The sequence below is a fragment of the Thunnus maccoyii genome, chromosome 15 (genome assembly GCF_910596095.1).
Source record: "Thunnus maccoyii chromosome 15, fThuMac1.1, whole genome shotgun sequence".
Taxonomy (NCBI): domain Eukaryota; kingdom Metazoa; phylum Chordata; class Actinopteri; order Scombriformes; family Scombridae; genus Thunnus; species Thunnus maccoyii.
Genome location: NC_056547.1, coordinates 8,890,176 through 8,902,729, shown reverse-complemented (window position 1 = coordinate 8,902,729; position 12,554 = coordinate 8,890,176). Strand labels below are relative to the sequence as shown.

The 12,554-nt window shown below is 39.8% G+C and overlaps 1 protein-coding gene across 11 annotated transcripts in view; it reads right to left on the bottom strand.

Moving 5' to 3' along the window:
* Nucleotides 1–12,554, bottom strand: part of pleca (plectin a) — a 108,913-nt gene that overhangs the window by 31,199 nt on the left and 65,160 nt on the right. For 9 of the 11 annotated variants that reach the window (XM_042434916.1, XM_042434915.1, XM_042434917.1 and 6 more), the window contains 3 exons: nucleotides 6,176–6,237; nucleotides 2,495–2,584; nucleotides 418–495 (listed from right to left, as the gene is read on the bottom strand). In XM_042434916.1, the coding sequence (XP_042290850.1) occupies nucleotides 418–495; nucleotides 2,495–2,584; nucleotides 6,176–6,237 (230 nt within the window). Of the gene's footprint in view, nucleotides 1–417; nucleotides 496–2,494; nucleotides 2,585–6,175; nucleotides 6,238–9,010; nucleotides 9,162–12,554 lie in introns of those variants that run through there. The other 2 variants (XM_042434920.1, XM_042434922.1) reach the window with 1 other exon arrangement.

The following is a 12,554-nucleotide window of genomic DNA, read 5'->3' as shown; positions in this document are numbered from 1 at the left end:
ATGATGATACCAACATGACTTGGCTAACTGAGCTTTGGATAAATTTAATTATGCATTTTTTGCACAGAACAACAACTGTGGATTTTGCTCCTCATTTCTTACAACGTGGTCACAATATGAAGGTATCAGTATGGAGAGGAGGAATGATTATAGCAACCAATAAGTCTTTCACTGTACGTATGGCATGTGAGTTTTGTATTAAGATGGACTTGAAAAAATCCAAAATTATCCTTTAAAATTATGAAACACAATCTGAGCTAATGTGGAGACATAAAAAATGAAGCCACCATTCCACAAGTGGAACAAAAAAAGCAACGGTAGTTAATGAAAAACAGAAGCTAAACTAGGAGGAAAACAGAGAAAATCTAAATAAAAATGCTGCTTTTTTAGAGCAATGCATGAAAGATCTTCACCGACCTGTCTGTGTTTGAGAAAGTCCAGTGCAATCTGTACATTCTGCAGCTTGTGGAAGCGCATCCGGCCTTTCTCCCGCGGCTGTAAGAGACGAGAGGACATCAAACATCAGGAGGAGAGAACACATGAGGTTTGAATGATCAACAAACAGCAAGACCCCATGACTGAGGAACAGGTGTTTCAGTGTCCAGCAACACCCTCAGTGTTTAAAAAGAAAAGATCTACTCTATTTATCTTTACAGTCATGGTCTTGGAAACTTAAAAAAAAAAAAAAAAAGACAGCAAATTTGAAGTGTGATTCAAATTCTGCGTGGTTGTGATCAAAGCGTTTGGCCAGACCTTCACCAGATCTGACTCTACATGACCCTGAAATGCAATAAAGATCCAGCCAGGATGTTTGCAAGTGAAAGCATGATAATGAATGATAAACATTCTCAGTGATTCTCCCAAACATCAGTCGCAACTCTTGTTTTCTCACAGAACTACCGACAGCTTTTTCCTGTTTCTTATGAATGGTCCTGTGTTAACTGATGACTGAGTCCAGTCCAGCATCTTCAATACACGTCTACGATTTCTAAACCCTCAACCCCAGCTGTCTGTGTGTTAGCCATGACATGCATATATGCTTCAAGTTTTGAGCTTTTGAGCCAAGCTTTGTTGCAGAATTAGTCGACGTATCAGCTTGCAGTGATGCAACGTTGCTTTCAATACAGTGGGGTACAATCCAGTACTTGCAATCCTTGTTTGACCCTCGACAACTCCATCTAGAAACTTTAAGAGGACAATACCAGTGGTTTGCATGTTTAGGCCTTTTAATTAAAAAAATATAAAGACTTTCAAGGCAAAAGAAGAACTAAATTTTGATTCCATACTATGATTTCAGCCATTTGTGTCTTTTCATTTAAGCGCTGTATGAAAATCAACTTGCAGAGACAAGAAATGTCCTTGACATAATCCATTTCCTGGTGAATCTGGCACACAAAAAGGAATATTTTGAAAAAATCTATTTGTCGGTGTGTTCAGGCGTACTGTGCTGACAAAAAGCACTGGACTCATGAACTATGTTGTTGGAAAATTACACCAAGAATAAAAATGAAAATGAAAATGAAAAAAAATTGTCATTTGTAGGATGAATCTCCTCTCATATTGGTCTCCGCACTTACCAAAATTTCAATCTTGACATCAATTTGAAGCATTTGTCTTCTTGACTTTACATATGAAAAATAACTACCACTGAATGTCTTTAGTATAAGCAACAACTGCAGGACCTATACGCAACTAGAAGTGATACAACTACTTAAACCTACTTAAGCCACTAATAACACTACATGCACCTCTTGTCTACTTAGATAACACCTGATAAACTTATAAGTTCTGCCGGCTCACTGATCAAATGGAAGAGGACGATGTTGGACACAGAACGGGACATTACAGGGAGTGTGACTGTCATCATGCACGACCCAGCAGCCACCTGGGGTGGTGACACATGCCACGCCCGAGGAGGCGGCCAGCCACAGTCCAGGCGCCACTCACCAACCGAACGTTCCTCACAACGTCACGTTCCCTCGGCTACCACAGCAAGATTGCATCGCAAGAGAGAGGAAGGCAGAGGCAAAGGAGGAAAGGTCAGGGCAAAGGTCAGCAAACAGGAATTAGAAAAAGGGAAAAAAACCAGGGCTCAAACAAGTCAGTGCAGTAAGGTTACGAGATGAAAGCAAAGAATGAAGATTAGTGTTTTAAGGCTACATCACCAGAAGGTCCCAAAAGACCGGTGGTAAGGTAAGTAAAGGAAAAGAGAGCGCATAACCTCAGCATGTACTGAAATGTCCGAGAATCTCCAAAGAATCAAATTCAACACATGCAAGACTGGAGACAAGAAACCACCAGAATAATATAAAGATAAACATTTAGAGCAGTTTGAGATACAATGAGTAGACTGGACAGTAGAACACATATGACAGCAAATAAAGTCTGTAGGACAGGGGGGAGCAAGGAGAGAAATAAAGAACTGGACAGAACATGGGGTTACAGCAGAAGCAGATGTCCTAACATCTAAAGATCAAACGTCACCAAAGCTCACCAGTGTCTCTCCAGAGAGCACCTCCAGCAGGGAGATGAGGTTGTGTCCATCTCTGAGGTCCTCGTACAGGTCGGTGATGTGTCGCTGGGCCTGCGGAGAGAAGAGGGGAGATAGTGTTTTTAGTGATAATTTCCACTTCAGGGAAATATTTTCTCCAATCATGTCAACACCAGTGTTGAATAAGTTATTTTGCACTCAGCATTGTTGAATTGTTGACCACCGCAACATTAATAGCAAGGAATTCCACACTAGGCACGATTACATTTTAAAAACCTCTAAAAATTAAACTATAACACCTCAGCTAAAAATAAAGAAAGCAACATAAAGGGAAGGACCTCGACACAGCAACACAGTAAGGGACTTGAGCTACGGTCTGCCTTCTGCAGTCACAAAAGGGTCCATATTTGGGGTTCTTTTCAAGGATTTTTCTACAACATTAGTGTCATTTTCATACTGCAGTTTTGGCCGTATGGTATCGTTTCACCCACCAGGTTAACAAGGACAAGAAACATGAACGTTCAGATGATCATATGAGCTGTATACAAACACCCAGTTTAACCAGATTATTTAAAACGCTTATTTAGAGGTGAAAATTAAAGCAAATACTCAGAAATGTCGACTGCAATCCCTCATTGCATAGAAAAACAGCGTGCACGTAACTACGAAGCACATAAGTACAGTCGAAATTGAGCCATGAGCACAGTCTGCAAAATATGATGAGCATTTTAAATAGAGAGACTGGTTAAAACTTTTAAATTTTAACTAGTTTGGTAAAAACTGGGGTTTGTTTGCAACTTCTCTGATCATCTAATCACTAGTTTTCCTTGGGCGTAATTTTCCTTCAAGACATGTAACTACAAACTTAGCAGAAGTTGCTGGTCACCACCTGTAATCTTATTGCATGCCGCTTAACACTTAAGTACATTTTTAGTTTTTAACTGTTTAACTGTAAATGGAGTTATAGAAAACATCTAAAGACTAGCTGCACTGCAGAAAAGGCTCTTATAGCCATTAGAAAATTGTTAAAATGAGGAGGGAAAAAAGGTTGAATGTTAGCAGCAGGTAAAGGACGGGGAGGGGGAGGAGGGGGGAGGGTGAGAGGGAGGGAAAAATGTTAACACAGACATGCAGGCAGAAATGATTGTATGTCCACTCAGCACTCTGCTCACAGACAGGACCTACCTCTGCCTTCCAGTGCTGATGTGAAAGGATGGGAGGACAGGATGAAGGATGGAAAAAGGAAACAGTTTGATGAGAGAAGATATAAAACTGTGGGGATTTGTGTGGGAACAGAGAAACTAAAGACAAGCACGCAGACACTAGTTTGATAAGACTGATGTTAGACAAAGACAGTTGGTCATGGTCTGTATCATTTTATTTATTTGATTTTATCTTTGAAACTAAAGTAAAAAAAAAAAAAAAAAATGTTTTTCAGTTCTTGTGAATGTAAATGTGCTTCAGCAGTCTTGGTCTGGTCTTGATTCTAGTTGGATAAACTTACATAAAAACACTTATAAATAAAACAAGGAATAATGTCTGGTTTTCATTCCCTGTAATCTGAAGTGAGATGTAAAACATGCTACAGTAGATGGCACTTTTGAGACAGTTGACCACGAGAACGGAGTGTTCCCGGCCTCACAGTTTAATCCCATGACTCTTTCGTGACCATGAGTCCAAAAAGCCTCGGGGGGGGGGGGCAGCCAAATCGCCGACCCTCTCGCGTCTTTTTGGATCCAAATCTGAGGGATTTTCCGACAAAGAAACAACGACTGACGACAAAGCCTGTGAGTCATCTCGCATAGAGCCCCGTGTCACAGGACGCACATGGAAGACAGTGGACATTCCTCGCGGTTAAACACACTTCAGTTCCTGTGTGAAAACAAGGATTCGTCAACCTGAACGTGCCTCTGAGGAGCAGTGAGACGCAGCTGAAACACTCCAGGTAGAGACAGGTTTTACACTTGTTCAATGGCAGCTAAAACATTCCCTGAAAATATGATCAGTAACACAGTTAGAGTATAAAAATGCAGTTTATTAAAAACATGCAACTGCAACGTTCTTTGGTGTTTGTGTTTTATATAATTTAACTAGTCTGTTATTACTTGAAACCTCAGTGATCCCTATTATATACAAAAAACATTGTGGTCTGTTACATTATTTTCTTCTTTTCTTGTTGCCATAATATAAAATAACATTACATGATCTATTTGAAGGGTACTTTTAAGTAAAGTGTCTTACAGAAACGTTCCCTCTGACGAGCTCCACAAAATAATTCATAACCTGTCACCAAGAACACAAATATTTCTAGCATTGAAATCTTTTAATCTTGCCTTTTGCCTGCTGGGAATAGTTAATCAACAACTTAAAGGGGGTAAAAACTCCCTCCACTGGTCTGCTGAATGAGTAAACAGAACATTAATTGATTATCTGTCTGATAACATATAGTCTTAGTCAAAAATTAAGAAAAATCTCCAAACATTTGCTGTTAAAAGTTTCAAAAATGCTAAGATAAGATTGCTTTTTCTTCAATTACTGTGAAAAGCATTGTTTATGATTAAATGATTCACTAATCCAATGAAAACAGAGTAAAAGTTCCCATCTCAAGTTCCCAGAACCCTGAGGTGAAGTCTTCATATTGTTTGTTTTATTCAACCAACAGCTAAAACAATATTAAATAAATTAAAACAAACAAACAAAAAGCAAACAAACAGAAAAGCAGCAAATCGCCACATTTAAGAAGCTGGAACCAGTGGATGTTTGGCAGTTTTGCTTGATAAAATCATCGTTATCAATCAATTATTAAAATTGCTGTTGATTATACTTCTGCAACTTATCGTTTTGGCCCTAATTAGTTGATACTGAAAATGATTATCCGCTGCAGCACCACAGTCTGCACCTGACTACTTAGATCAGGAGGTTACATATTATACATATTATACGTAGGAAGTGTTTCCTTTTTAAGAGTCATAGGCCAGAACGCTTATGAAGTATTGCCTTACAGTATTAGGGGTGCAAACATATTTAGCAAGGGTGGCCCACATTCAGTGCAGGAGTTCAGTCCTGGAGCTTCCTGTTCCCCTGCAGAGCCCTGAGCAGCCGCCCTGACAGTCTGGAGACCAGATGTGAAACCTGAGCGAGCCCGACCCACAATGCCACAAGTTCCCGAACGCCAGCTAAAGCGAGGCCAGGTGTCCATGACTCACTCTCTGACACGCATACAGTTAATGCAAATAGCATGTGTGCGTGGAGAAGAGATTTGTATAATGTTTTTCACCTTTTTCCAGAGCATTTCACTTTTTGGCGATAGGTGTGGCGAATCAAACTCTGATTTTGCTTTGCTTTCTCTTCCCGGTTGATGTACCGTTACTTACAGGTAATTTTTTCCAGAGAAATCAGATAGTCCAATATCTTCTCAGGAAATCTTTTTTACGTAATCTAAGCAATTGTAACCAGCAGGGATATGAAAGAAAAGGCTGGAATTTGACTTTAACAACAACAACAACTTCTAGGGTCATTCAAGGACATCTGGAGTCCTTCAGTAAATCACCTTGAGCTGTACGCCACAAATGAGCTGAAGTTAATACTTCTTAATTATATTTTACTTTTTCAACCTAGCTGATTGTATATTTGTTGTGAAAATAAGTATTTGCGCTAGTAAATGTTGTTGCAGTGGGATCTTACCTTCATAAGGTGCTTGTTGACCCATTTTGTGAAGGTCTTTTTCTGAACTCGGTCCCGTTCATCTGTGGAAAGACAGATAAGACAGAAGCTCGGTTTAGCAAATACAACTGCTTAACATTTTCCCAGAATCACTAAAGTTTTATAGATGTCTTACCATCCAGCCACCCTATGGTTTCCATTAATGTCAACAAGCTATTAAAACCAGTTTACAGAAACATAAAACATGCTTGAGAGGAATAACCCATCACTCTGAATATTCTGTCATCTTTATTTTTTGTCAAAGTTATGATGCTGTTGGGTAGTAATTTTTAATTTGATGAGGATCTGAAAACTTTATGTGTTACAAAATGTTGGTGTTTGGCCTCAAGTATTGAAATCTCTGATTACTGTAACTGTAAGACGACTTGTGTTGTTAGCTGAGATTATCACAAGTAAATTTCAGGTCTCTGTAAATTGTCTTTACATAGTGAAATGAATGGAAATCAATGGCTGCTTGGAAGAAAGTAATTCAAACTAAAAAGTTGGTACAGTATCATCACAAACTCTACGTGCTGCCCATCGTCACAGCTTGCATTTATCAACCAGTAGTGAGCAGTTACTTTTACCTTTTACCTCTCAGATGTATTTGTTTGAATAGTTTTTACAGGCCAGATGAGGTAAAATTATCAGGTATTACGCAAGAAAAAGGCAAATAATTGGAGCAAAGTCTGAAACAAATAAACAATTTTGTTTGCGCAGAGATAGATTTTTTCCTTTCCTATTCATAGTCATCTCACATCCAATAAAAGATTTATTTTGTGATCCCTCAGAGGGGTTCTGACCCCTGATACAAAATCTGAATTTAATGAGGTAAAGCATCCAAAACCAAAATCCCTACAGACCCTACATGGAATCACTGAGATACAAATAAAAATGAATTTGGTTTTCCCAGAGTCAAAAACAGTCTGATAAATATTTGTGCTCCCCAAAGCCAGAAACCCAAACGTTGTACATGTGATGCCAGCAGAGACAATAAACTGCAGACGATGCAGCAGATGACTCAACAACTGACCCCTACTCCCTCTTATGATTGTTTAAAATGCCTCCATTAAAACAAAGACAGGAAGGTGTTGTGCTTGTCAAGGAAAACGTGAGTAAATAACATCTGTCAGTCCTCTACAGGAACATGTTTCACCTTGCAAAACTGTTGGTTTTGATTTCACGGTGTGATATTCCAACAAGCGCCCTAACATACCAGCAGGTATAAGTTTGGAAAGTATCCAAAGTTTGGAAAAGGAAAGGAAGGGTTTCACTTCTTCACCATGGTGCTTTAACAAGTGATGAGAGTGTTTGTCAAACACAAGAGGCCTGTAAGACTTAACGAAACGAGTCTGATTCGGAACAAAGTCGTTCAGATTCGACACAGTGTGACTTACTGTTTCAGATTTATAAATCTGACAAGACAGTGAAAGTCATTATGTTGAATTTTCTTATCAGTCAGACAATGTGAGGAGCTTGATTGAATTATCTGGATCAAAGCTCATGTATAACAGAAGAAGTGATCGGATGGAGAGGGAACAGAGAAACCAAAAGAGTACAACATCCTGTGGTGCCAACGCCCATTTCAGGGTCGCATTATGTCTCTGACTCACAAGCACGCTTGTGACTCGTGTCTAAACAGAGAAGTGGAAATAAACCGCTAAAGCCAAGAAATTCTGCTATTTCACTGGATCATGAAATCACTGCTTTGTATCAAGGTTGGATGAATGTGATTAAAACAGAAAAAAAGGATTGTTCTGCAGACAATAAACCATGCAAAAAAATACCAAACTGTGGACACATTAACTGTTTTGTTAGCTGCTCGGCTTCTTCGTGCCATTAAATACAACCTGAGGGATCAAGGTCAGATTGAGGCTGAAAGCACTTAATATTCCAAAACTAAAAGCAGTGAAATGAATGACAGAAAAAGCAAACTTTACTGATCCGTCTTACAAATAATGTGTTTGCCAGGTTCACTTTTGTAGCCTGGAGCTGCAGAGTGAGCTGTGGATGTTTTCTTTCATCCTATGAGTCAAAGAAACCTCTAAGATGAGGTGAGAGATATCAGGTCTCCGATATCGGGTGCTCATTGCTATATGGCTGCGAGACATAGACAAATCATCCTGTCACTCTGCTGCTGAAAAATGCAATTGTGATGTGAACAGTCAAACAGAAACAACTGCTTTTTGAATATGATTCTGTTTTTAGCACTTGAAGAAAAAACATGTCTGGCTGAAGCATATGATTACTGCAGTAGAAGGTATTGAAGGTATTTGAACTCTCTGCAAAGTTAAGTGTTTTTTCATATCTGTCGTCTTTGTGATGAACGCTGTTTCTTCTGTAGCAGCAAAGATTTAGATCAGTTAGTTCATTTCTGAAGAAAAACAAGTGAGATGAGAGTGAATCCTGTCATAAATCGTTCTGTTTTTCACTCTCTTCTCAAAATGGGTGTAAGCGAAGTTGACCAATAAAAAGAGGAAAAGTCATGACACATTAAGGGGTGTGGCCCTTTTAATAAAAGGGAGGCAGAAGACCACCACAGACAAAAAATGGGATTCTAACTGCTTTGCAAATTTAGACATTAAAATAGATTTATACCTTTTCTTCATAATATAGAATAAACCCCACAAAATGATGAAGATTTTCAAACTTTTTTCATAAGATTTGACAGTGAGCTGTTGAGAAACAAACTGAACAACCTGCACTAAAACTAAACTTTGAATCAGAGTTGTAGCTCCAAATCAAAGCTGCAGAGAAAATGCATAAAGGTCTAAGGTAGTACCAGTGACACAAAGCAAAGATTGGGACAAACTCTACCTTTCCTGTGATCCATGGCCTTGAGCATCCCCTGGTAGTAGGAGTCCTCTACGAAGACCCCGTCACTACTAACACTGTCAGAGGAATAGTTTCTGAATCTCTGCTCCATCGCCATGCTGGCGTTATCTTAATGATCAAAAACAAAATAAACGCCTCTGCAGGTTGAGAGGAGACGTTGTTATGAGACTTCCACTTCTTCTTATTGCCTGAAACACTGCTCCACAGCGAGGGATCCTGTAGTTATGTGGGAGTGTTCAAGCCACTGATTCAGTTCCTTAACATAAGTCTTGGTCCCTTTTTTCCTCCCTTTCCCTGTTTGCTGTGTCTGACATTCTACGCTCACATTTTTTTTTTCTTTTCACCAGCTCTTGTAAAATGCCTGCCTGCAGGCTACAATGTCAGAAGCTGTCATTCAACACGGAGTAGCCTGTGGAGAAGAGAGGGAAGATTCTCCTCCTGGCCTAGCCCAGTTATGTAAACCCCGACCCCACCCATCAAACCACACCTCAAAGACCCTCACAGAGCACCCAACCAAAACAGACCTCTGCAGAGATTACGTACAAATGCACAGATAATGTAGAGTTTAAATAATGTCCACGTGTCTCTAAGTTGACTTTACAGTTGCACTGATTTTTAAATGCTGCTACTCAACCTCTTAAAAGCACAAAGTGATGATGTTTGCATGTTTTACTTCATTAACTATAAATTACATCTACATTTTATACCAAGCTGCCTCTAGTTTGAGTTAATTTCACAGATGCATTACAATGTGAAACGGGTAATCACTCAGTGTTTTTGTCAGTTATCTGATAATCCTGTCATGATTTTGGCTGTTAAAACAGCAACATTTTCAACACAATCAACAAAATTAACATGACTCATTTTCACAATGAAATGTGTCATCACTTTTTGTGTTGTGGATTTGGTTTCACATCACAAACCTCAAGCAAGTTTCTCCTTTATGAAAGTAAATTTTCATGAATGATTGGAAACAAATGGTTGGTTGTTGCAGCATTCTTTGGAGAATTGTTGGCAATAATGTAAAATATAAGCATGAATAATTGTAGTTAATAATCTTATACTGCACTGGTACAGCCCTTCCAGTCACTACTAACAAGAGCATCAGCAAAACTGACAACAATGTCAATGTCTTTGGTTATTTTCATTGAGTGATGCACTAAAACAGAACTGTGTGTCAAAAACAAGGGCTTTACCTCAGGTCTTCTTACTGTAGGAAAGACTGAAAGCACAGAAATCCTGCTGTCCTAAAATCTACAGTGTGTCCAACTAACTACTGCATGAAACTTCCATTTTCAAAAAAGGCTGCACAGATCACTAATTGGGAAAAGTAGGCATTCCCTAATTTAGACCAAGCTGTACAAAATCAGTCCAGTGGAGATTGTTAACCTCAACTCAAGTGAACTCCACGTGCACAAACTAACAGTCCCAAGTGTGTGGTCAGAGGTGGGAAGGCTGGACATGCCACACAACTCCACAGGGACTCAATGAAAGGCCTGTTCCTAAACACAGAGGAGACCAGGAGGCAGCGGTGCCCGGCAGTGGGAACAATGTCCTCAGCCCTTTCTCAACGTGGTACAATCACAAGAAAAACCTCAAGTATGAAGGCTCTTCCTCTGTCAGGACATAGTTACAGAGAAACTGGCACCGACAACGTTTCTCTTGGGGGGGGGGGTTGTGTACAGGAGAGAATCTAGCAGCAGAAAGAATAAAGGCATTGAAGATCACTAATAAGAACAACCTGCAAGACTTTATTGGAGGGATTTGGTTTGGACTGTTTTTCTTAGATCAATTTCCAATCTTGTATAAAAGCTTCTGTCAAGCCAGTTCAATAACAAACCAGACAAAAAAAAAGGACAAAAGAGGCAGTAAGACTTGGCTCTCAAAAAACTCTTAATAGGGTAACCACACTGCTGCAGAAAATGATCCCAGACACAAAGCAGCTATTGTGTGTCTGTGTGTGGATTGACTGAACAGTGCGTCTATGTGCATGAGTGCAAAAAGAAAAGGACAATTGTTGCATCTGTATCTTTTTCATGCAATGAAACACTTCAAACAACTTCTGCTTAACATCATCTGCGCACATAATCTTCGGAGAGAATAAAACTCTGCATTGCAGTAAGCATGCAGACAATTTTATGCCTAGGGAGCTCTAAACCAGCACCTCCACCCTACCCCGTACATGTCCCATAGCACCTAAATACCTGCAGCACCTTTCACCTTTGTAAGCATCAATTTTCTGTGCGGATACTTACATAAGGATGTAAAATAGAGATTCTTCAGATGCCTGCAGAGGGAGGTGGCTTGTCAGGACATGAGAAATGGAAGCTGCTGATGTTGCCCCCTTCCCTAGACTCAATCTGAACCTATAAGCTGTGTATGTGCTAGAAATGAAACCCTAGACTTTAAAATAGGCCTTGAAGTCACTGACAACAGAGAGAAGTCAAAGATTCTTGTATCTCTAAATCAGCAAAGTATAACTTGTGTAAATCATCATATGCTTGAAGAGAAGTTAAATGAAATTTCAAAGTTTTATGGTTAATTAATTGCAATTTCAAGAAGTCGTGACTTAATCAGACACTGCAGTACAGTTGGTGTTGATTTATTGATTTAAAGACCATATTTGTATATGCATGTTTAAACAGTAACAAAGAGGTGCAAAGTTTTTGGTGATGTAATTATGTGGCATAAAAAAGTTATCAGCCACTATCTACAACAGGCTGGTTGGTACACACAGAGCAGCACTGTGTGGATATTTCTCTATTCCCTGTTACTGATAACACGCAGCGATAAACCCAGGTAGTGAGAGCTGATATGACTTTTATGACAGTTCTGCCGTGAGAAGCATACAAGTCTATGCATTCCTGTTGAGGGCGCGCCCACCCACCTCACAGACAGGAGGTGCCGCCTTCCTACGATAACACCCCACGCCTGAAAAACTCCAGTCTGCCTGTTCCTCTGTGCGAGTGACAGCATGCGATGTCAAGTCCCACCGAGGACAACAATGTTAATCGACAGCGGGTATCATCTGGCTCGCAGGTCCTGAAGGGGTTTATGATGGAGGGATGTTGGTATGAATGCTGGGCGGTTCAGGGAGGAACTTCGCCAAGGTGAGGAATGGAAGCTCCCCCGAGCGTTATGGGGCTGATCCAGCATGAAGCTGGCAATGAGGAGGGTATGCACTTCCACAAAAGAAGATGGATCTCTGACTGTCAAGATAACAATGTTATAACAGGATGTTTTTCCTTTTCAAAACAAACTCAGGTGCTGATAGGCTGTGGATAAAAAAAAAAAAAAAAAAAGTGGGGGCTGCAGACAGACAATAAACTCAATGAACCCAAAAGGCAACAATGGGCAATGTTGTCTTTAAAAGTTGTCCTTGGAGTTGCCCTCATTATGTTTCATTTTGTTTCCTCTCCATGAGTATAAATGGACTGATGAGCCCAGCTCACTTTTGCAACAAGAGCATCATTTTAAGGGAGTACAGCCACACATGGTGTTCACTATCTTGCAGTTATGAAAATAT